Source organism: Sinohyriopsis cumingii, chromosome 2, assembly GCF_028554795.1.
Source record: "Sinohyriopsis cumingii isolate HCF-2022 chromosome 2, ASM2855479v2, whole genome shotgun sequence".
Taxonomy (NCBI): domain Eukaryota; kingdom Metazoa; phylum Mollusca; class Bivalvia; order Unionida; family Unionidae; genus Sinohyriopsis; species Sinohyriopsis cumingii.
In genome coordinates, this window is record NC_142962.1 from 119,935,270 (window position 1) to 119,962,357 (window position 27,088).

Sequence of the window (27,088 nt, forward strand, 5' to 3'; positions counted from 1 at the left end):
GTTGTCCACCAGGACGGAGGTGACAAGTGTGCTACTGGTGCTATGCATAAAATCAGAGCGAGAGACAACATTGCCATCGCCACCTGGAACATTAGAACTCTGGCGCAAATTGGAAGACTCCAAGAGTTGACACATGAGCTGGAACACTACACATGGCACATTCTGGGACTCTGTGAAGTTAGATGGAAATCCCAAGGAGAACATCAAACGGAAGATGGGCATATATTATACTATAGTGGAGAGTGTGACAAGTCCATAAATGGAGTAGGCTTCCTTGTAAACAAAGCCATCAAGGGATCTGTGCTTGAATGCTGCCCCATATCTAGCAGAATCATTTCCATTCGTCTGAAAGCATCTCCCTTTAACATCACAATTATCCAAATCTATGTTCCAACAACCGATCATGATGATGAAGAAATAGAGGTGTTTTACAACAAACTACAGGGTATTCTAAACATGGTCAGTAGAAAAGACATCCTCATCGTCCAAGGAGACTGGAATGCCAAAGTTGGCAAACATGTTCTAAAAGACTGGGAAGTACATTGTGGACCTTCTTGCAATGAGCTTACCAATGAAAGAGGGAGACGGCTGCTCGAGTTCGCAAGCTACAACAACTTGGTACTAGCCAACACCCTGGGACAACATAAAGCTTCACGATGCTGGACATGGCACTCACCAAATGGAACCCATCACAACCAGATCGACTACATACTGGTTCAAAACCGTTACCGATCTGGCATCAATAGAGCAAAAACAAGGACATTCCCAGGTGCTGATGTTGAGAGTGATCGAGTGAGGCTGAAGAAAATTAACAAGCCAAAGAACATCAGGCTCAAATTCAACCTTGAACAACTGAAGGACCCTAACATCTGCAAGTCATTCCAAGCCACAATTGGAGGAAAATTTACTCCACTCCTTCAACACAGTCATGAGAGCAGCTGCCAAGGACATCATTGGCCTCCATCGCCCGAAGAAAAAACCCTGGGTTACAGAAGAGATTCTGAATTTGTGTGATGCCCGAAGAGAACTCAAAAACACCAGACACACAATAAGGGCAATGGAGTACCGAGAAATAAACAAGAATATCAGAAAAATCTTGAGCAAAGCAAAAGAAAATTGGATTGGACAAAAGTGCACAGAAATGGAGAACAGTCTGATAAAGAATAAGAGCAAAAAGGCATTCCAAATTGTGAAAGACCTCACCAGACAGAAAAAAACAAGAGTCAGTACCATTCAAGATAAAAATGGAAAATGCCTCACAGAAGCGAGTGACAATGCAGAAAGATGGACTGAGTATTGCAAAGAACTCTACAACCATCAGTCCACAGGAGACCCAGAGGTGCTTGAAGTTCCAAACTCCTCAAATTATGATGACTCCCCCATTCTCAAAGAAGAGGTAGAGTCAGCAATAGGAGCACTGAAGAATGGGAAGGCAGCTGGAGCAGACAACATCCCAGCTGAACTTCTCAAGAATGGGGGAGAATCAGTGAAAGAGCTACTAACATAAATCTGCAACAAGATCTGGCAGACATGTGAATGGCCAACACAATGGACCCAGTCACTGATTATACCACTTCCCAAAAAAGGCAATCTCCAGCTGTGCCAAAATTACAGAACTATCAGTTTGATCCGCCATGCTAGTAAGGTAATGCTGAAGATCATCTTGAACAGACTGAAACCACAAGCAGAAGAAATAATCGCTGAAGAACAGGCCGGGTTCCGGAGTGGAAGAAGCACAACAGAACAAATATTCAATCTCAGGGTTCTGTGCGAAAAGTACTCTCAACACCAACAAGACATCTATCATGTGTTCATAGATTTCAAAAAAGCCTTTGACAGAGTGTGGCATGAGGCATTGTGGGCCACAATGAAGAAGTATGACATGGGTCAAAAGTTAACCAGTACAATCAAGCAGCTGTACGCCAAGGCTACCAGTGTAGTAATTGCCCAAGGTTCTGTGGGGGACTGGTTCCAGACAACAGTGGGAGTGCGTCAAGGCTGTCTCCTGTCACCCACGCTTTTCAACATCTACTTAGAGCGCATCATGAGCGATGCCCTGGAAAACCACTGTGGGACAGTCAGCATTGGAGGGCGTAACATCACCAACCTCCGCTTTGCAGACGACATTGATGGGCTGGCAGGCAGTGAAGACGAGCTTGCCACCTTAGTGAAGAACCTGGATGAAACATCTTCCAGATTTGACATGGAGACAAGCGCTGAGAAGACAAAGCTGATGACAAATAGTGGCAAACAAATCTCAAGAGGACATGAACTGGAAACAGTGAGCCAGTTCAATATCTTGGTTCCATAATCACTGAAGAGGGATCAAGAGCAGAAATTTTGTCAAGAGCAGCACAAACAATGGCAGCTCTGTCAAAGCTAAGACCCATCTGGAGAGACAAGAATATCTGTCTGAAAACTAATATCAGACTATTGCGAGCTCTAGTAATCTCAGTCTTTTTGTACTCATGTGAGGCATGGACCCTGACAGCAGAATTACAACGAAGAATCCAGTCACTTGAAATGAGATGCTACAGAACCATCCTTGGCATCTCTTACATGGACCACATCACAAATGAAGAAGTGCGTAACACCATCAGGCGCGAAGTAGGCCAATATGAGGACCTCCTCACCACCGTCAAAAAGAGAAAGCTGAAATGGTATGGCCATGTCACTAGAGCCAACAGTCTATCCACAACAGTCCTGCAGGGCAGCGTCCAGGGTGGCAGAAGGAGAGGTAGACAGAGAAAAAAGTGGACTGACAACATCACAGAATGGACCAGGAAAAGTTTTTCGGAGACACAGGCATTGGCACATGTGGAAGTACAAGTGGAGGGAAATGGTCAGATGTTCAGCAGCACAGTGCCTAGACGACCACACTAGGTCATGAGACTGATGATGATGATGATGATGATGATGATGATGATGATGCTGATGATGATCTGTACATGCTTATGTGAAATCTGCATTTGCTGAGCAATCGCAAAAGGGGGGGCTCTCTCATGGTATCTATTGGAGGGTTGTATCCTCTGTAAATCAGTGGGATACGACTATTTTAAAAACTGGATAGCATGCATTATTTGTAATGAAGATTATTAAAGAATTTCTTTGATTCGCGGACAGGAAAGTGATTATTTATTTGGATCACGAGCATGTCAGACGGATAAACCCATTTCTAAAACTAGACGGCTAGAGAGAGAGAGAAAGAGAGTAAGCTATGTAATATATTTTTCTGAATGTTATCTTAAATTAAATCAAAATTTACAAATAAATAAATTGAAACTCCTTACTATGTCAGCCTGGGTGACTTTGTTTTGAGAGTGAACCAAATCTGCTGAGTTGGCCCCAACTGCAATATTGGGATTTGTTAGGGAAATCCACTGTAATTTGTCATGATTATTAACCTGAGAGGATGTATACATTAAACTTGGTTCAGCATGATCATTAAGTAAAATTCCTTTTTCTGGACTTATAAATGTCAAATTCAAACAGTTTTATTGTGCACAAGTTCCAGATTTAAACTTATTACGAGGAACTTTTGTTTATATTTATATGTATGAAATGCTGTATTTAATATGAAGAGCGATGCTGTGTATAAGGTCACTTTGCGTGAGTAAAATGAGACCAATGGTGGGGTAATACAAACGCGAAGACGAGCTATTATGGACTGTGTATTTGATGACTGGTCATATTTTGGCGTATTCTCAAGATTGTATACCAGTATTTCCAGTACAACACTATGCTAATTTTGGCGGGAAAAATAAGATGCTTCTACCTTATTTCACACGCAAAATTTTAATTAGACTAAAACTAATTACCACATCAAAAATCTATAAATAGCTTCAATTTGATAGCTCACTATGGAAAACATGTAAACGTAATGCGCTAAAAGTTCAGAAGACTCAAATAAAATATTTTGTGTCGTTGTAAATGAAGGTGTATTACCTAGGCAATTATTAGACATGGGTGCACAATTCAAACGTTTACATGGGCCCCACAATCGAACTTCACTGGAACAAAATCGGCCGCACTGAAAGTTTTATGTGTCTAATAAAAGCATAAATACAACTGTTGAAAGATAAGGGCATAAAGAAATATCTATTCATATAGGCATGCTACTTGGAATAGATTGTATCATTGGCCAAATTTAGTATGCAAGTAGATAAATGAAAGTTACAGAGCCATGAAAGTTCTCGGAGTCTTGCTTTACTATAGCTACATTAACAACGTTTAACATTTTTCAGATTTTGACTTTTGATTGATCCCAAAGTTCATAATATACCGGGATTTTTTTGAGTGTCATGAAAAGTTTCCAGCTCTTTGTCACAAGATTTAGCAAAGCAAAAAATTCGTTCATATCCATAAAAACTCATTGATGCATATTCTTTGGTCGTACTTGTGCAAACTTTTGTAGAGAAACTTTTGCAGTACATTATGTCGTGGTCAGCGTGACACGTAACCATTATATTTTAACGCATGGACTAGACTCGCAATAAATTGCATAGCGGGAGATAATATCTACTCTGTTTGGGGTGATGCATGAACTGAATTATAATTAGAGTCCGTTTAATAACTGTCCGACAGATATATCAGTGTAGGGTTAGGTGTAGGGAACGACAATGCTGAAACAAGCCAGAGCAAAATATTTGGGAAATCTTAGGCCATTTGAAGCAGGTGCCAAAAAATAATATCTAAACTTTTCCAGAATAGCAATTGATAATAGGTTGGAGACGTTATTATATTGTTTCGGTTAAAGAAAGTAATCCTGATTGGATAAGCTGAACGTGGGTGTATATTTCCCAGACGAAATTCAAGGTTTCAAAGTAATCTCCCTGACGATATTAGTGAATCCGAGTTTTTCTGCGGAAAAGAAAATCTGTCTTACAGATCAGTAGAAAGAACTCTTCTCCTTAAATAAATCGTCCAAGGGAAAGAGGGTCTGGTAATTTGAGAATCACGAAACAAGAGAAAAAACAGAGGGAATTCTCTGAAGATAAGCTATCAAGTGCTCGGGAAGGTACAAATGTATTGTATAAATTACATGCAATATGTTCATTGATGTAAGCCTGTAATAATTTGCGGAATTCATTCGTTTTTAATTTATACTTCGATATTTCCTTCACTTCAGTAAATAGTCGTGCATTCGTGGTCTGGAATTTTATATGATGCATGTATTGTAAGAATATCATACAATATTTCGTTGGTATGAATGAGTTGACGTATGATAAGAACTGATTTTTCTATATCTGTATCAATGACTCGCTAATTAGCAAAGTAACTTAGTTAGGACAAGGAGTGATGTCCATTAATTCGTTTGTGTAAGTTGTGAATTATTTTCAACCGAACTGATAGTATTAGCACTAGGAAAGTGTGTTAACGATATAGTCAGCTAGTAATTTACAGCCCACGTTGGGAAGTAAGTTGTTTTTTTTAATGTGGTCTAATTATGTCATAGTAGGAATGCAAGTAGCCGCTAGAAAAGACATAATATCACACTAATAGGATGTTTGTGTATCAGATCAGGTTGCGAAGTGATCAACGCTTAGTTCTGTTGATTTCCGATCAGACAAAATCTGACAAGAGTGGGAATTATGTTTAATTCCAGAAGAAAAAACAAAATATCCTGACACTTATTTAGGTTGGATATTATATTTTATTTGAAGGAAAATTACTCCATACCTGTCCTGCACAGTGGGAAAGGGTGCAGTCTACAACCAATACGGTTGAGGACCCAAAGAGGAGAGAGAGAGAGAGAGAGAGAGAGAGAGAGAGAGAGAGAGAGAGAGAGAGAAGCAACGCCAGCCTAACACCAACAGTGTTATGTGAAGACTGGAAGCATCCAGGTGGTTCTGACATGCTGGCAATTTGAGTTTTTATCAGTCACTCGATTATATGATGACATTTGTTTTATCGATGTAATAGAACAGCTACTTTGAATTTCGCATAAATTTTATAACAATTTCTAAGTAAAAGTCAAAAATTGAAATGTCTTTAATTTCATTTTGTTTATGTAATTAATTGACTTGTTTATATTTTCATTTATTTGTTCTATTGTTTATCTCGACTCAAATCTCTGGTATTCCATCCACTAATGTCATATTTTATTTTATTGCTTACTCGATCCGGGCAATAACGCCGTATTCAGTCATCTCCTAGATAGCGATAGCCAAAACATCATAAGGAGGTGGGTGTTTACGACAGTAAATACACCACGGGAAGTTACTTTATCAAAGAAAGATGGTTCACAGACCTTGCAGTGGAAAGGCAATGACTTTGTAATCTTGGTGAACTCGATTCTTCAGGCTTTGGCCTGGAGGAATTCTTGAAGGATAAACTAGATGGGTGCCGATTACCGAGCACGCGGGTATCCAAGGCAAGTATAAAGCGAAACTCATGTATCGTGCTCAGGGAGAGCAAGAAACACGTGCAGTAGGATCACAGAACAAAGAATGTGGCCACATCACTAGAATTAGAAGAATAAAATACTCTACACTGCTCTACCTTAGACCTTCACTAAGCAAAACATTGCTGAAAATAAATTCACCGAGACCGACAGAGAGGGAAGGAAGGAAGCAGCTTTACACGTGGAAACCCATCACAGTGAGAAGCGCACCACCTGAACCATGTCAGATAAACGGTGAATGAAAATACTAGCTGAACGCTGAAAGAGTGGACTTACAAGAATTTAATGGGAAGTGTAACTGGCAGACTTTCAAGAAAGAAAGACGTAAGTCCCGTGGATACCAGAGAAACTTATGTGACAACCTTCTATACCGTCACAGCTACCGTAACACCGGAAGCCCGCAATACAACAATAGCAGTCTATGAAAAGATTGAGGGATACAAGATTGATACCATTGCCTTAATGTACACGGCTTTCATTTGTCTGAAAGCCGTATTTGATAATAGCTCTATTTAATCCTAATTTGACTTATTTTGGTACCGCCGTCAAAATTTGTAATACTTATATTTTACTCATGCGTGACTCCAACTTTTAGAAGTCATTTCGACTTAACTGATGCGTCTTTTATTAGAATACGAAATGTACACTACGTACACTAAATTCAAACTTGTTCGGAATCAAATTCAAAATTGTTGACTTGTATTATTTGATTAATTGCACAGGTGGCTAACACATTATTGGTTTTAGTTTGTCCATAATTATAACTGGACTTGAATTATGTACGGGCTAGCGTTTCAGGAAGTACACAGCGTCCATGGCTGTCTTGCCGAGTGCCTTTTTCCTCCTTTACTATGCTCGGACAACGTACACGTGGCAGAATGTGGAACGATTTCCACCTGCCACACGACCAGGTATTCTAATGTGACGTCATCGCTGCCGACCAATCGTAGCGGGCGTCACATACTGCTTGGGTTGACAACTGGGGCATTTCAATCCAACTAACATGAGTGTGTTTTCACTATTCCCACTCCTGTAAAAGCCTTACACTTAGGTTGTTAGGGACTAAACAGTCCCATAACCTAACGGCTATAATTAAAAAGTAATCATTGAGTACATTAAAGCCTGGGGGATGTGGCACCATTCCTTCCCTCAGGAGCAATTAAAAATCACATTATGTGAATTAAATAGTGGTACATGTTCTTAACGAACGCACACTACTTTAATTTAAATGAAGAAGAAGAACGTGCCTCCCAGTCTCAAGACAAGTATTATGCGAAATTCATGTGCCGTGTTCGGCACGTATCCAAGAAAAGTATGAAGCGAAATTTGTGATTTGTATCTCGCATGTCTCCACCACAAGTACGAAGCAAAATTCATGTGTCGATTAGTAATGTATATAGTGTGTACTTTTGTAACATTAACTTTACTTCTTAAAAGTTACCAAGGTTTGGCATCTAAAAATTACCTTCCGGATGTGAAAAATTTAAAATAAAATATATTTATTGGATTGAGAGTCGGACGCTCTATCAGCTAATCTACAGAAACATAAATGCCTGTTTATGACAATAGTGAACTAAAACTGATTGCTACAAATACACACAATTAGAAATCATCTGCTTGGTAATAAAGCTTTGAAGCAAATTAGATTTAAACTGGTTTATTCAAAGTAATTAATCATGATCGTATTTGGATATTTGAGAGCACTGAAAACGCCATATTTACTCTGTTACAAACATTTTGATTTCTGTAATACTGAATGCTATTTGTGGTCGTTTAGCAATTGCTCAATATATGCTTCTTATCTGCATGTGTCTTTTGACGAATACTGAAACGTTTTGAAGATAATATTTGTCGCACTCCAACACATCGCTATATTTACTCAACGAATATTATCTTTTGCAATATTGCATTTTTTTCTATCATCGTACATCCCTTAAAAAGTCGCCTTTCTATCATCGCACATCTCTAAAGAAGTCGCCTTTCTATCACTGCACATGCCTTGAAAAGTCGCCTTTCCATTATCGCACATCTCTAAAGAAGTCGCCTTTCTATCACTGCACATGCCTTAAAAAGTCACCTTTCCATTATCGCACATCTCTAAAGAAGTCGCCTTTCTATCACTGCACATGCCTTAAAAAGTCGCCGTTCTATCATCGATAATCCCTTACAATGTCGTCTCTATCATTGTACATCCCTTGCAATGTCGTCTCTATCATCATACATCTGTTAATAAGACGCCTTTCTATCATCGTACACCTCTAAGAATGACTTCTTCACCTTCTTTATTTACACTATCCTGAATCCTGATCAAGATGAATAACTGTAGATGGGTTGTTTTTTTTTTAAAAAAAGAAACGGAAGATTATATGTATACATAATTCAATTTCTCTTGTGCCTCATGCTTGATAATATTTCTTACAATTTTTGACAAGTCCAAAACAGTTCGCTTGAAACAGAAATTTTACATTTTCGTTGAATTCAGTGTGCTTAACTTTCAGTCCATTTGCTTACTATTCGACTTAAAAGGTTTACATGCATACAAATTCTACACACTATAACAAGTGTTAATGTGTGAGTGTGTGATTAGGATTTTTAACGTAGTTTTACCAATTTTTCAGTCATATCGCTACGATGTCTGTAGTGTGGCAGTTTATAGTGATGTCTAGCACTGGGGTATCATGCTGCAGACATGTGGCATGATGTCCCACCCAGTCACATTATCCTGACACCAGACTGACCAGTCCTAACACTAACCTCTTAATGCTGAGCGCTTAGCGATGCAGCTGTTTTTATCATTTTTGTAAGTCTTTGGTATGACTCGGCTGGGGTTCGAACCCTCGACCTCCCGCTTCTGAGGCGGACGCTCTAACCACTAGGCTACCGGAGCGGTCTAACAAGTGTTAATTCACATATCAACACAATATACAACAACATATTTGTGTATGCATTTATTTTGTATTATATGTATCTATTGGTGGGTCTTTGTATAACCTTTATAATGAACCTTAATAATGCCTACACAGTCTGATAATTAACCTACACAATCTGCTCATTATAAATAATATTCACTCATAGGTGTGAAAAGTTATGCCCATGTGTTCAGCCGGTTATAGAGAAAAATCTTCCTCGTGGAAGCAGATATTTTTTCTGTGTATTATATTTGAAACGTGGATAATTCTTGACTTTTCAGATATCGATATTTCGATTCATAGTTTGATTTACGGTCCTGTCCGCTATTATCAACATCCACTTATTATATATAAATATTCAAAGACAGAACCTTTCATATTTAAACTTTAACGACAAGTGTTTGCTAGACTATTATTAGTAAACTAATTTTTAGTCTGAAGTCCGCATGAGAAATAGGTCCAATAGTTTTTTTCATTATCGTTGTTTGTTTAATAACTTGTCTTGTTAATTTTGATACTCAAATGTGATTTCAGGGTCCATGCATATTGTAAAAATGGATTTCTTGAGGCGCCGTCGATAAGCTCTTTATCGTGTGTGTGATATCGGCATTAAATGTACATCTGTAAAAGATAGGATTGAAGTTAAAATGAACATCTGTTTGTTTTTAGCTACTAGGCATTATAAAATGAAAATGAAATTCAGGAGAAAATGATTACTAGATATGGTTTTAAAGGAAAAGTCTTGTACTGTACGTGGTGACGCTTGTTTGCCTTTAGGCAAAGCTTTATCAGTCAAAGCACAAATATGATACTTTTAATGCAGTATTAGTAGGTTAATCATTTTTAACGAAGCGTTAGTAGACAGGTGTGCATATATTGGTGAAAACGAAAGCTTTGTACGCATGGGCGTTTTTCAGTTGGGGTAGAGATAGTCGCCTCCCCCGGATTATCTTTTCAACAATCCAGTGTGCAGTATATAAATATATGCTTCACGATTTTGGCTTTGCGCCTGCATTAGAGAAGGCCTTTTTCGAATCAGTTATCTTATAACATGGGTATCCAACCTTTTCGTGTAGGAGGCCACATTGGAATTTTGTTCTCATTTACGGGGCCATCTATAAAGTTTTTCACTACCAGTCAGCACGGATTATGAAAGGTTGGCAGACCGGATAGGAATCTTTGGCGGTCCGGATAGAATACTTTGGCGGTCCGTAAAGAAACATTTGGAGGGCCGTATACTGAGAACTGTCGTTGGTTCCCGCATGACATTGGACATTGATTTACTAAAGGCCCCAAACTACTTTGTTTCATCCAAATTAGACCAAGTTTCTTTCTCTTCCTAACCTCATACTATATTATGTTTCTAAAATTTGGGGTCACGAATATGTTTTAGTGAAGCGTTCAAGGGCCGCTTCTGAACACAATTTATATGTGTCTCACGTATGGTAAATAATGGTGTTTCTTTGGGGAATGTGACAGATTACCGTTGTATATCACATATTACTCTAGATGTGTTAAATATTGGTGTACATTATTACCTGTTGATATGACCAGATACCCAGAAGAATCCTACAAAATGATTAAATCATTAGACGATGCTGGTTGTGTTACATATACATCGCATGTGAGGCGTTTATTATTTAGAAATATTTTGGGCTCAGTATGAAGGTCACACGATGTTGGAAGCGTTAGTCTATTTGTAACATTATTTTCTCAAAGACTGAAGGATTGCATGGGTCAAACTTGGCAGGATAACATCACACATTGTTCGTAATGCAAGGATTCCCACACGGGTGCCATTACACAGACATGATTACTTGTTTACTTTTCTCACCCTACTGTCACTCATAGTTTTTCCAGTCATGAGGGCGAGATCATAGACTACTAGATCTTGTTACGAGGCATCATCTTCTACCTAGTCTTTTAGGTTGTAATGTTTTTGTTTCCCACCGCTTAAAGTTACTCTTGTGGAAAAACAATCTTTTCATGAGAATTTAATTGCAATGGTGTCCTTTTGACGTTTGATGTTATACGAATGACCCAATTTCACGTATCCATGCGAATGTTGCTACTTAAACCTATTCAGACTTATTCGGTTATTTCATACTTAAATTGAAGTCTAAAGTCCTTTATTAAAACCTTTCTTTGTTCATTATACAGTCAGTATAATCTTGTCTTTGATTAGATCGATACTAAATGGTCATTCTTTAGGTACACCTTTAATCCGACATGTAGGATTACAGAGCTGGATTTGGTTGTCAGAGGCTCCATCAGACGCAGGCCATTGGGGATTTCGAACGGAAGTGGGTGCTTATCTACCACATCCGCCCCCGGCGATGACAACCCTTGGAACCCGCTTCTTCTTCTTTTATGTAAAGCCTCTTTTATTGCTTAAATACTTGATTTTTTTTAAACTGGAAATCATTAAAACCCTCTTTCTTTTCTTGAATACTTGACCATTTGAACCTGAAAGTTGCTTTTTTTATCCTGACAAGTGCATTTACTTTCTATATCCTATATATATATATTTATTCTTTCCCCCATCTTTACCCCCACCCCCCCATCAGCCGTGAAGTGTGTGTCGAGTGGGGGTATTATCAATTATTTTTGTCAGTTTTTTGTCAAACATTTTGCGCTTAATACTCACATAGTATAGTACGGACATTCAATACATTGGATTCGGTTACCGTCTTTTCGCTTGCTTATGTTCTCAAGAAACTGTATTGGTTAGTGCATGCTCTCAAGATTTATCATTTTTATTTTCATGGAATTTACATATATATTGCTCCTGGACTGATTTATTACCTAATCAGGGCCTTCTTTTTGGCTGATATTGGCGTCACGCAATAATAAAACGTTGCACTTTTCTATCACCACGCGCATCTCGTCTACAGTTTTGCCAAAGAATGTTCATGATGCATCGATGCTAGCAGTTTGTGCTCATTTAGCTGTCTTGTCGGTGCTCCTAAAGTTCATTTATTAGTCCAACATTTTATTTGCTGTTTCTTTGAAACGGATTATAATACATTGATAGCCATGCTACGATTTATGTAATCACATATACAAATTTTCACTTTGAGATAATTCTTTGGAAGCGTGAAAGGTAGTACTAGTCCCAATACATTCTTTAATTATTTTCACTTAGTTTATTTTGTATATGCCTTCCCAAAGACTTATTTCGTATTTGGGAGACCACTCCGGTGGCCTCGTGGTAAGACAATCCACCTCGGATGCGGGAGGTCGAGGGTTCGAACCCTGGACGAGTCAGACCAAAGACATAAAAATGGTACTAGCAGCTGCCTCGCTAGGCGCTCAGCATTAGAGGTTGGTGTTAGGACTGGTCGGACTGGTGTCAGAGCAATGTCACTGGATGGGACAATATGCTACATGTCTGTGGCACGATGCCCAAGTGCTAGACATCACAATAAACTGTCACACTGCAGACATCAATGCGATATGACTAAAAGTTGTTAAATCTACGTTAAAAATCCAAATATCACACACAGACACACACACACACACACACACACACGTTCTTATTTGGAGACATCCTAAAGTAAGTTTGCAGTCGGCTCGCTTCTGAAAACGATTTTGCTTTTTACTAGACTAAAACGTCTCTCTAAAATAACAATAGTGCATCACACCACTTTTCAGACGTCTTGTTTAAAAATTGTTGCAGTCAAGGAATGCCAATTTAAAATGAAATTTACGTGCTTCCTATGTCAACACCGTCTTTAAAATGTACGTTTACCATACACATATTACAGATATACACTGTATACTGAAGACTCCTTTTCGGGTGATTATTTTAACTTGAAATTCATAACACAGTTCATTTTTGCTCAGTGTAATAAAATATATAAGCTATTGATTGGCAGCACAGTTGTTCTTCCAATGGTTTTATCCAAATCCTAGAGGAAAATAAGAGATTAAGGTGAATTACTTAATTGCAGCTGTCAAGGTTACATTGTTCCGGCTAGACTAGTACTTAATTTCAATGGTTACCTCGTTATCCGTTCATGTATTATTATGCAATTTACAGTCGTGGATACACAGGTACTTAAGTCTCCATAGTCATTCACCCCTGGGGAGCAAATTCAGCAAAAATCTTCCAATAAATTGCAATTATTGTACAAGATATCAAGAGAGAAATTATGGTTCTATATTTCTCCAACCACATTAATATACTTTTTTTATGGATTCAAATAATTTGTATCAGATCAGTATTGTGAGCTAGTATTTATCGTTGTTTATAAATAAAAACAAGGAATATATACATTTGTCGGCAGATACACGTGGTCCCCATAATAAAACATCTAAAAATTTAATTAAGTCAATGTAGTATATCGTACAGACTATAATAATTCCCTTTGGCAGCACAATCCTGGTTGTACAAAATAATATGCATATTTTGCTTTAAGACTTTCATTGTCATCTTGTCACGTTAGATAACAATGGGAATCAGGAGATAAATAAATCTTTCACAAAACCAACTGTAATTTGCATGACCTACAATGTGCTTCAAAACAATGTGAGCAACAATAACATCAATTAAATAGAACATTTTTGTGGCAATATACTTATTGCTATAAACGAGTTTGCTGTAATCTAAAATTATGAGTTTTCATTTTGCCGTTTCAATGAATGTTGTTGTTGTTGTGGGGTTTAACGCCATTTTTCAGCACGATAGGCTATACATGGCGGCCAGTATTAATGGTGGAGGAAGAACCCGGAAAACCCCGGAAAGAACCACCGACCCACGAGAAGCTACTGGCAAGCTTTCTCCAATGAATGTTCACTCAACAATGTTTTGATGTCCACTGGAAGTATCTATGAAAGATTGAATCATACACTTATGATTATCTTTGGTTTTGGGATGATTTCTTTTGAATTTCTCTTTTCATCAAAGCTGGACATTAAAATATAAAGTGTGACTTCATACATATGCTTGATATCCTAGAAGGTGCCTCGAAATATTATAGAAGGTGCCTCGAAATATTAGCGCATTGAAACATATGAATTGCCGGGCTTGAGTTTATCATCTATTGCTAATTACAATTGCGTCGATCCATCCTTAATGTGTGTATTCCATTAATAAAACTAATCCTAAACAGTCATTAGAATGAGAATAAAACAGGATGCAGAGTGTATGACAGCAGATGTTTCCAGTGAAATATAATTTCTGTAATACCTTGATAACTTTATAAGTAAAATATCTTAATGTCATTATTTATTCATTGTATATATATATATATATATATATATATATATATATATATATATATATATATATATATATATATATATATATATATATATATATATATATATATATATATATATATATATATATGTGTGTGTGTGTGTGTGTGTGTGTGTGTGTGTCAATATGTGTATTGTTAATATTAGTAAGTTTATTGTCTGTAACTTTTAAAATCTTTTTATTTTAATTTGTTTACTAGAAACTCGATATTTTTCAGAAAATTGTTTGACCTTTAGTCTTCAGTTGTAAACACCTAAAGCTGACCTAGTTCCCGACCTTGATTTAGAAATCAGAGAGACAAGTAAACAACTTTTTATTTTTTGTTTATTCTGGGAGTAAAATGATACGTTTTATCAAGGACAGAGTGGGGCTACGTGATTTTGTTTATATGTAAATAGCCTCCATTCGCAATTCTGGGCTTTCCGAAATTGCGCATTAGTTACTTTTAATAGTGATGCTTAGAGAGAGATCTCTCAGTTGGGCTTTTTTCTTCACACTGGAAAGCGTCTGTTGTGGCAGTTTGGAGTTCTTTTTCCTGGAAATATTTGAGTGTTCATACAGAATTCTTGGACAAAGACATATATTTGAATTTTATTCCGAAATTCAAACACCGGAATATTATTGACTGAGGAATAAAAAACAAAGAACTGTAGACGATACAACACATACTGACTACAGTATACGTCATCGCCTTCCATTTTGGATTTTTAGTCGTGACTCGAACTTGAATTAATTAGAGCATTTCATTACTAGGACTTCTAAAATTTAATTCGTGGATTATTCTTCGATTAATTTTGGATTTGATTCTTAAAACCGTAAGTTCATATTTTTTCATTTTTACAGTGTTTATTCCAGGGAAATATATTATTTGATAATTTTTTCGAAGCTTTTGTTTTCACTCTTTCTTTTCTCTATAGTAGTTTATACGATTTTAGTATATCTGAAGCTATCTCCTATTCTCCATATGTATTTGCAGATCTACTTTAGAAAAGGCCTAAAAATAAATACCAAAGAAGATCGTATCGGCTTAATCGCTCCCTTGAAATTTTCAAAACAAGTGTTTCAATTTATCACGTTTATTGTGAGCATATAAAATCAATCAATTCATCAGACATTTCCTGTCGTAAAAATCTTCAAAACGTTATATTGTTTTAAAAAAAGTAAACCGGTACCATCACTTTATTGATCTTTTTATTATAATTATTTCACTCTAATTAACAATCACAGGCTCATTAATCTTAATGTGTATTTTTGTGGTATGCGCATCAAAACAGGGGACAATCTTTGATTTTGCTATAATTCGTGTGTACAAGAAAAGACATTGTTCCTGAAGCAACGAACGTAATAACTGTTAGTGTGAAGGAAATCATATGGGAGATAATCAGGTTTTCTACTCTTCCCCAAGAGAGATACAAAGGCTTTAACTCTGATTATGTCTATTTAATATACATCATATTTAGACCGAAAAACGTCAATATAAACTTCATCCTATGTGAACTCATTCCGCTCATTATGCTTTACAGTTTGTTTCACTCAAAATAAGAACAACATACTTTGATAAATAACCTGTGGGGTGCAATAAATGTCCTATCCGCCTTGCATTGCACGCCATTCATTAATCTCTTTACTATTTCAGTTAAAGGTACAATAGAAACACACTCCCGCTGCACGTTTATATCATATGAAAATAAACTTATCTACCCACCATCATGAATGAGCAGTTTAATTGATAATTGCACATAGAACTTATAAGTTTCTGAATTCATTATGTTTGTATTATGAAATCATATATCAGTTTACAATAGACCATATTTCATAGTGAAATACTGAAATACATCAGTGCTAGAAATTTGGTATCTCTACAGTGACGATACCACCTTATCGCTACAGTGACGATACCACCTTATCTCTACAGTGACGATACCACCTTATCTCTACAGTGACGATACCACCTTATCGCTACAGTGACGATACCACCTTATCGCTACAGTGACGATACCACCTTATCTCTACAGTGACGATACCACCTTATCTCTACAGTGACGATACCACCTTATCGCTACAGTGACGATACCACCATATCGCTACAGTGACGATACCACCTTATCGCTACAGTGACGATACCACCTTATCTCTACAGTGACGATACCACCTTATCGCTACAGTGACGATACCACCTTATCGCTACAGTGACGATACCACCTTATCTCTACAATGACGATACCACCTTATCGCTACAGTGACGATACCACCTTATCGCTAGAGTGACGATACCACCTTATCGCTACAGTGACGATACCACCTTATCTCTACAGTGACGATACCACCTTATCGCTACAGTGACTATATCACTCTCAGAACTACTGTCTTTCCCCATTTAGGAAATATATCAACCATTTTGTGTATTATTCAGACATGTATTTTCATATTCAAACCTATTTATTTTTTCTTATTCTGCTCCTACTATATCCCCGTCCCTTCCGCTCCCTCCCCTCCACATCAGGATACACAGATCTTAAACTATGCCAGCTGTAGAAGCTATTGTGTACATTTATGAAAGTAATGTGGTGCCATCGAGAAATGTCTAAAACGATCTCCAGACAGCAGACAGTAGACCTCAAGTATCAGTTTCGTTAATAATTTGTATTCTACATGACTCATGGAAACGGTCAGTGACTGAACATACATGACACTCATATATATATATATATATATATATATATATATATATATATATATATATATATATATATATATATATATATATATATATATATATATATATATATATATATATATATATATATATATATATATATATATATATATATATATATATATATATATATATACTGAACATACATGACACTCATATATATATATATATATATATATATATATATATATATATATATATATATATATATATATATATATATATATATATATATATATATATATATATATATATATATATATATATATATATATTGTATACCCGTAATACTCTACTACAAACGGCACACAATGTTTGGGGAAAAAACTCTTGTTTCAATATAGCAATAACCTTTTTAAACAGCTATTTTAACTTGCATCACAATCTTGTTTGAAAAAAATCAGGTGTTGATAAATGTTCGTTACAAACCGAAATTAAGAGACAATCGAAAATTGGATTCAGTGTCTGCTACCGAGTTAGACTGCAAGCTTGCCAAGGCCACACAAAAGAGTTGTATGTTTCAATGTTGAAATAAACGCAAAGTAAATTCACAATAATTTAAATCTTTTGATTAAAGATGTTTTAACTCTGCAGTTTGTCAAATATAAACTCTATTCTGTTATATTTTCGGTTACCCTACAACAGCAATATCAATCTGCGCAATTTTTGTTTACGCAAGTAAACGCGAAATTATTTTTGTACGAAATTGGTCATTATTTATGACAAAATACACAGCTGAAGCGTGATATGTTGAAGCCAAATTCGTCAAACGTCGCTCTCTCCAATTTTTGATAAATTTTAATAATTTCTTTTTATTGATGTATTAAAACAACAGTTAAATGGATGTTCACGTAATCGAGAAAACCTATGGAAATCGATGGTTTGTAGGCTTTTTTCTCAATAAATATAAGGAAATATTTCACTGATAAAGTGGAAACATTGTATTGTCACTCATGGTTTCGCGAATTGGAAATTTTTTGTATTGTCATTCGTGGCTTCGATACTCGAGACAATATACTGTTTCACTCCTAAAATATATCCCTATATCTATTTAAAAAACGTAGATATCCTCTGTTATCATGTATTCAGTCAACGGTTGTTGATGTGTTAATTTAATGCTAAATAAAAACTTTTGACTCAGCTTTGAAAGAATAACAAAAGTTAGCATGATAATATGTAGAACCCAAATTAGCAGGGGACAAAAGAAACTTGTTGTGGAGAAAGTTAATTTTTTGAATAGTCTATTTGTCAAAATGGAAATTAACTATATTCATTTTTTAAACAAACATTTATAGAATACATTCTCTACCCATCGAATGATAAGAATTAGTGGAAGGAAAAAGGAAAGATGACATTATGGAATACCAATAGGTTTATGAAAAACATGTTTCATTGATGGTCCGTATTTTTATTGTTTCATAAAACTTCTCTAATTTGTTATTGTGCTATGTGTTTTTCTTCGAATTGTCCATTATAGTACTAGGGTAACACCCCCACCCCAAAATCCCACTGAATGACAGTGATAATGGACTGAATTTTATAACGATTTTATTACGCTAATTTTAAAAAAAATAAATGTTTTTGTTCTGGCTGTTATAATGGCATTATTAAAATCTTGTATAAATACAGTTTTCAGAATAATAATTGGATATCTTTTCACCGTCTTCTTGTAGGAATAATTAAGGTTGTAAATGTTTGCGTATTTCCATTCAAACAGTATAGAACTAAATGACAGGTTTTTGTCCAGTTGAACTCAAAAGGCAGGACCAATCTAAAATTAAAAAAATTTCGGACATCGATCGGCATTGTATTTATTATTTGTAAACGTTATTTGGATGCTCAAATAAACATAGGGTATCGACATTTCTAACGCACTGACGTAGGTTTATTCGATGACACATTTTTACGAAAAGGAAAAGACTTTTATTTAAAGGAAATACATGTAGTCATTTCACTTTTGACTACATTATTGTGAGTTGATCTTTCTAAGATGTTACTTATGAAATACTAATCCACCGTGAACGAAATGTACATTTTGATCGTTTAAAATGTGATTTACACTGAAACACCGTGAATGAAATGTACATTTGGATCGTTTAAAATGTGATTTACACTGAAACACCGTGAATGATATGTACATTTGGATCGCTTAAAATGTAATTTTACACTGAAACACCGTGAACGAAATGTACATTTGGATCGTTTACAATGTTATTTATACTAAAATACTGTAAGTGAAATCTACATTGATTTTTTTGTTATGCCTGATAGGTAATGACATATGTTCTTTTAAAAATACTATGATATCAGTGAAGCTTCTGTAATCATGAAACTGATGCATGATGCAAATACATTACTTTTTCTGTCTATCGTACTGAATTATATTCATCAAAGAATTTTAAAAGGTTGTCACAACTGTAGGAAAACACTACCATAGTATTCAACTTTTTATCATGAACACCTCCCTAAGACACGTTTGCTTAGAATTCCTGTTTCAAAATGTTGAAATTTGAGAGTGACAAATCTTTCTTCGTTTTAATCCCCATTTCGTTTCTAATGATTTAAACATCATTATCATAGTCATCTGCATAATGTACTTCAACAAAGAGCATATAAAAGAGGAACATGAAGACACGGTCTTTACCCTTTCAAACTGAGTTCGGGTTGTTTTTTCGGTTGTTTTATTTTGCAGATGGCCTTTTGGCAGGTTCAGACTAAAGATGACATCAGCTAATCCCTGCTGAAAAAAAAATCTCTGACTCACAACGTTTAGGATAAAATGAGCATAAATTAGCTCTTGCATGACTACAACATACATTCCTATTTGAAAGTTAATGAAAGCTTGTTTTGAATTCCAAATCAGATTTCTTTCTTAATCAAATTTCAGAAACACTCCTTTTTTATTTCTGTGTATAATAAGACGAGGCGGATATGGATTCTAATAAATGCATTTTATTTCGTATGCGTCTCGTGAAGTGCTTATTAGACTATCAAATTGCATTCCCTTGTTAAATTGGTAGAGATATATTACTTGATTAAGTCAGGTTGTCCTTTTAGCTATTTATTTAAGGGCTTGTTGTAGACTAGTACTAAACTGTGACTGCAAGACATTTCAAACTTGTCTCGAGTTCGTATCAAGGTCACCTAGAGATGACAGCTGGATGAAAAGACATCTAATTTAGTTTGTTTTTCTAATGCGAAAAGTCATTAAACTGATATCAAATCTAAATCAGCATTTCTCATATTAAACTTGAAGTCCGGCTCATGTGTTATTCATTACTTTACTTGTGTTAACTGCAAGTATCGAAAAGAAACGATTTTGTCGTACACCACATGTATTGTAGGGGGAACTGCCTGCATGACGATTTCCACATTACAAACCATCGTAATTAGGTGTTCCCATGACGATCGTAAAATACTGTTCAGCTGGGTGTTGTGTCAACATACTTTAGCGCATGCGGATTTCAAACTCGGTTAACTTCTACATTTATCATTTTGCACAGAAGTAACGTTCAAATGCTTCTTAGAAATTTACTTTGTCAAATGAAATTAGTGCAAAAATATACACTTACTGATCTCAGATAAAAGTAATCCGTGACATTTAATTGACCTCGAAATATATAGCTGTCCCAAATGAATTTTTATATGGAAGCAATCTCTTTTTTAAACAACCTGAAACGTATCGTAGGTAATATATAATCCGAACTGGATAACCCGATTCCACCATTGGGCACTTAAATAATGCGGATCCCACTGTGACTTGTTTTGTTTTTGGTCCAAGCAACAGCTAAATGATCTCTTTATTTACAATAACCGAGAACAAAGGCAAATAACTGAATAAAATTACAGGGCGGCAGTTTGTTTCCGTACTAAGGATGTTTGGAGATGGTCTAAAGACTGTAATCACCATGTTAGCTTTTCACATCATAGACGCGGTAATGATATATTGAATTCCAGTATAGTCATTTGTAGTTCAATCAAAGACACTGTAACAATGTTTTGACATTAATAATCGGATGAATATTTATTAGACCTTAGGAACCTCCGGATAATTACTGTCTATAGTCATGTTGGTCGGTTTATCTATCCATTAGTTTAATAAAGGGGATGACTGATCACAAACGATTCTTGATCCTTAAATGACAACACTATTACATTTCCTCAATTTCTATTGCAATGAGATAGTTTACCGACCTAATGTATTTCGTCTGTATTAACTATTTTTTTATACTGAGCCGATATCATTTGTTTCATAACAGGAGCAGACATACTTACAACTGAATAATAATAATAATAATAATAATAATAATAATAATAATAACAACAACAACAATAATAATAATAATAATAATAATAATAACAATAATGATAATAACAATAACAATAATAATAACAATAATGATAATAACAATAACAATAATAATAATGAAAATATAAAGTAAACTGTATATTGTTCATTTGAATATTACTGTGACATAACGCAATACATGTAAAAGTAATTTCCTTTAAATATCAAAACGTATATCAGTAATAAATACAAATACAAAATACTACTTAACAAAAGAAGGCAAAGGTATATATATTATAAAATCCTCGTATATACATGCGGTCAGGAAGAATTAGAGTTAATCCTATTTCATGTATTGTGTCATATTGAAAATCTCCCTTTCTCAAGTGCACACATTGTTTTCATAGCCTTTTATTAAAATTAGGTATGTTTGGACTAAAGACTATTTTGGAGCTATTTAATAGAAACAGTCTCTTGGATATTATGTAATAATTTGTAACCATGTCACAAGGTAGCAAATGTTAGACATCTACATACTTAACAAATGGAATAAACACCTTTCAAACAGTCGATAAAATGGAATAATAATGTTAGGATAATATTTTTAATAATCAAATTCAGGGTATATTTAATTCAAGCCATAATTAAAATAAACGTGGTTTAATAATCAAGTCAGATGATACTCAGGATCCGCTGGACACAGTGAAAACGTAGCCTTGGTTAAGTTCTTGGATATAAAATCATTCATGATGACATGTCTGAAAAGGAAAGTATTCTTACTCTTTGTTTAATCTAGTTGGTTGTCAAGATACAACGGTCTCAAACAAAACGATTTCCTGCTAATACCGTGCTCTCATTTTTTTATATATCACCGCTATTAGTTACAAGGGCACAAAACATTTCCTTAGGATTAGAAACAAATTAAATGACAATTTTATTAACGCAAGTTGTTGCAAATGACAGATTTTAGATATTCAAATAAATTATATTTTCTAAATTAAAGATTTTGAGTTGTTATTTGATGCTAAAGTCTTGAAATTTATTTTGATGCTGACGTCTTTGTAGTGTTATTTGCTGTTAAAGACTTAAGATCATGGTGTAACGTATGACCGTCCATTACTCTGCGTATAACTTATGACCGTCCAGTACTCTGCGTGTAACTTACGATCGGCCATTACTCTGCGTGTAACTTATGACCGTCCATTACTCTGCGTGTAACTTATGACCGTCCATTACGCTGCGTGTAACTTATGACCGTCCTGTACTCTGGGTGTAACTTATGACAGTCCATTACTTTGCGTGTAACTTATGACCGTCCAGTACACTGCGTGTAACATATGACCGTCCATTACTCTGCGTGTAACTTATTATCGTCCATTACTCTGCGGATATATGTTTAGGTATGTAAATGAACTAGAGGATATCGGCCCATATTTACGTATTTATCTTGCAATCTAGGTTGGTATGACCCCTATAGAAAATTATAGAATAAATGTTAGTAATAAATCAGGACAATAGACGATATTATTCGCTATACGGCTGGGGCAGATACCTATCACGATATTATACGCTATAAGGCTGGGGCAGATACCTATCAGCATTCTTGTACAAAGGCATCAGAATTTAGAAAGGACTTTTGGAATATGGATTTTAGGTGCGATAGTAAACAGACTGACAATGATTTTCACATTTTGTTTATAAGAGACTGACAATAAATTTTACATTTTGTTTATAAGAGACTGACGATGAATTTCACGTGTTGTTTATAAGAGATTGACAAAGAGTTTCACATTTTGTATATGCAAGATGTAGGTTTTCACCAGAATTTAGACGCATGAATAAGTAATAAAGCCTTAACTTTATGTGATACTTAATGAGAAGAGAAAGTTCGGGATTTAATTTTATGGGAGTATAAGAAAAAAGATGGATTTAAATCGTTATATATGGTGTGTAATCTACACGTTCAAAAGACATCTTATTGTGTTGAACGTAGTGATTTGATGATTACCTCTTCTTTGTAAATGGTATGCGATAAGTATCTTTTGACTGAGCGAGGCTAATTCTTAAGGAGTCATTAATGGGCTCTTTATGAGTTACAGGTATATACTTGCTTTATTTTTCTAAAATCTTGTCACGGGTTCACATCTATGTCACTTATAAATCATAGGATGACTGGTTTATCATGAATGTAGATGTATTGCAATGAATGTCATGTGACCTACCACTTCATATCTAATCTAAAATAATACGTCACAGATTTAAGCTAAAAACACATGCTGATGCATTATTTATGTTCCTTTGTCGTGTCTGTAATTGTTACCTATTTCGTCCGGAATCCAAATTTACATTGCTTTCTTTCTCAACAGCTGGACTTGGTTCCGTTTCAATGACCACATCCAAATTAAACAGTCGCCATAAAGCATTTGCTATTTCAAACAGTCTTTATGGGGGAGGGGGATTTGAAACTCTTTTTTCTAAAGACGAACTTTTAATGCATGCTGTTTGATCCTAGATATAATTTCCTTATTTTTTGTTTTTGTTGGCTTATGACGGAAACATATCAAAGAATGCATTATGTCAATCCCTATTAATGCAGATATTAACATATCAGTAAAGAGACGGCTGTGTAACATTATCGTATAGATTTCGAAATGCTCTACACCGATGAAATCTATTTTTCATTTTGATTTCGTTGGGTGCTTTATAAAATAGATACATATGGTCATTTCTGGAACTTGCATAGGTCTAGCATTGTGCACCAAGTCGTTTCATCTGCGTTTAATATAACTGTGTTTATTCTATCCAGCGTTGAGTGTTCTATTTTGTTCAGTCGATAGTTCAATAACATCGCTGTTTACAATCTCTGGGAATGAAACTAATAAGTAGTTGAAAATTACAGGGTGGTAGTGTGTGACCGTACTCGGAAAGTTACGACGATTACTGAAGCCTGTAACAACCCCTTAAGCTATTCACATCAAATACGGAGTGATTATATGTTCGGTTTTGGCACCACAACCATTATTATAACTAATATTTACTAATATTGTTTCAGTCAAACGAATCAAAGGAAAACTTTTGATTTTTATTTAAACATAAATGCTCATTATTGCTTTAATGTGACGTCAATCCTGTTGCGATATTTGATGACTGTGTCATTATTCTCTAGTAAAGTTACTAATTTGAAAGGGATTGATTCATGCAGGAATTAAACTAGTCCATTACCATATGTTCCTATTATTATTGTAAAAGAATACACCACTCTCTGTTGGCCTGTGTTCAATTTTTCTTTCTCATACGTTTTGCTGCAAGCATCTCTAAGATTAAGATTATTATTGACAGACCAAAGTTACTTCATTATTTGTAATGCGTCTTTGCCAGAGCAAATTGCTTCATAATATAGTGCACAACATATAAAATACTAATAAAGGATAATCCTATTTCAGTGGTATTGAGAGTATAGTATATGGTGAGTGTGACTTTTATCGTCACATTATGCATTAAACAGATGCTAAACGTTATTCTCGTCAAATATCAAACATTTATACCTCAGTTTTAGGTATATCGCATATACTCCCTTCTAGGTCTATTTTTTTTTAAAAGGAGAAATGAGTCGAACAAGCAGCAAAAACTCTGATTTGCCTTCTCGAAATGCGCCAGAAGATCATGGTCGATGTTGTTTGCTATTAGACTCTACTTATAAGCGGTTATAAACGGTAAATGTCTTCAACTCCTCAGTAAGTAAAGTCATATGATTGAACGAATTCAAGGTATTCCATGACAATGGAAGAGGTAACGCTTGATATGGTTATAATTTATTATCATTATTAAATACAGGTGTCTGCACTATTCTGCCCATGCTAGTGAATATACACAGTCTCTTCATGTGTATATATTTTGACGAGATTTTGTGAGATACATCAAACACTGAGAAACTACTACTACTACTACTACCGATGATGATGATGATGATGATATTTTTGAGCTTTATCAAAATAAGCTGATATCGTGAATAATTTCGAGCCTATTTGTTGCTGTAAAGTGTCGAATTTTGAAATGTGTTAAACCCTAAAGCTTCATAGATATCGTCTATATGGATCCCACGTGTACATGTACACGTCATAGGATTAGGCTGTGGCAACACATACCTACATCCTAGAATTACGTCGTGCGACAATCCGGACAAACACGCTACTTGAATTCGTCCTTTCACATACGGCGAATCAAGGTCGATGTAGACAACTGGGAGAGAATCTTTAGTCCTATTAGCAAACTGGACTTCCACTGTCTCACCTGTATAATCAGCAGATTTGACAAATTGACACTTTCTACCAGTGAATGATGTCACTGCATTTATCGTGGGACGATATTTCCTGCAGTCTTTGAGAGTATGGCCAGGTTTGTTGCAGTCGTAGCATACCACTTCATCTTTCTTAGTAGGGGTACCCTTATCTACTCCTTGGGTCTTTCCTGGGCCACGGAACTTATCACGGCTGGGATTATCAGCCCCTGGTTTCCCACCATTTTGACCATTCCACTTATGAGGTGTCAAATCGTTAGCTCTCCTAAAGTCAGTGGTGCTGGGTCGATCCCTGCCACCCCATGTGGTTGGACGGGAGTGTGCACTCTCATATCGCTCCGCCATCACACTGATATATTTTAAGGTAGCGAAATCACGCTCCGCTAAGAATACGATCAGGTCTTTCCGAAACGTACTGAGGAAATGTTCTTTCAAGAGCTGCTCCAGTATACCTTCATAAGTGAGTGCGGTGCCTGTCATTTTAATCCGCTTATCGAAAAGCACGCGTAAGCGAGTATGAAATTGCGCGTGTGTCTCCGTTGTTCGCTTAGACGACTCTCTGAAAAGTTTGCGAAAACTTTCAGCCGACAGTTCGTAGTGCCTTAACAGCGCTTTCTTGAGAGCGTCGTAATCATCTACTTCAGTCAGTGTCATATTATGATAGACATCCTTGGCAGCTCCTTGCAAAAATGCAGAAATATTAATGGCCCACTGGTCTTTGGGTATCGGATGGATTAAAGCTACCTTCTCAAACTGAGTTAAAAAGTTATCGATGATTTCGTCTCTGTCGTTAAACATCGGCATTGTTATCTGGACGATGCGTCTATCCTCTGATCTTTTGCTTGTGGGTCCTGAATGTTCATTCAGTTCTTCACCCTTCTTAGATTCCGCTTCGATCCTTAGTATCTCCATGGCTAACGTATGATCTCTCTCCCTGGCTCTTTCTTCAGCCTGCAATGTGGCTAACTCGATTCTTTCTCTCCTCGGCTTGTCTGATTCTTTCTCTCTCCTCGGCTTGTCTGATTTTTTCCTTTTCTGCCGCTTTTTGTTTTCTGTATTCTTTGAGACTCCGCTCTACAAATTCCGCTAATTGGGTCCCTTCATTTGTATGTACCTACTTGTGTATGTATGTATGTATGTATGTATGTATGTATGTATGTATGTATGTATGTATGTATGTATGTATGTATGTATGTATGTATGTGTGTATGT

The 27,088-nt window shown here is 35.8% G+C and overlaps 1 protein-coding gene across 1 annotated transcript; it reads right to left on the reverse strand.

Annotated features, from left to right (window-relative positions):
- Window positions 1–25,600: 25,600 nt before the first annotated feature.
- Window positions 25,601–26,788, reverse strand: LOC149805699 (uncharacterized). Its single transcript, XM_089934652.1, has one exon. The coding sequence runs from the start codon at window positions 26,786–26,788 to the stop codon at window positions 25,601–25,603; it is 1,188 nt and encodes a 395-aa protein (XP_089790778.1).
- Between the last annotated feature and the right edge of the window lie 300 nt (window positions 26,789–27,088).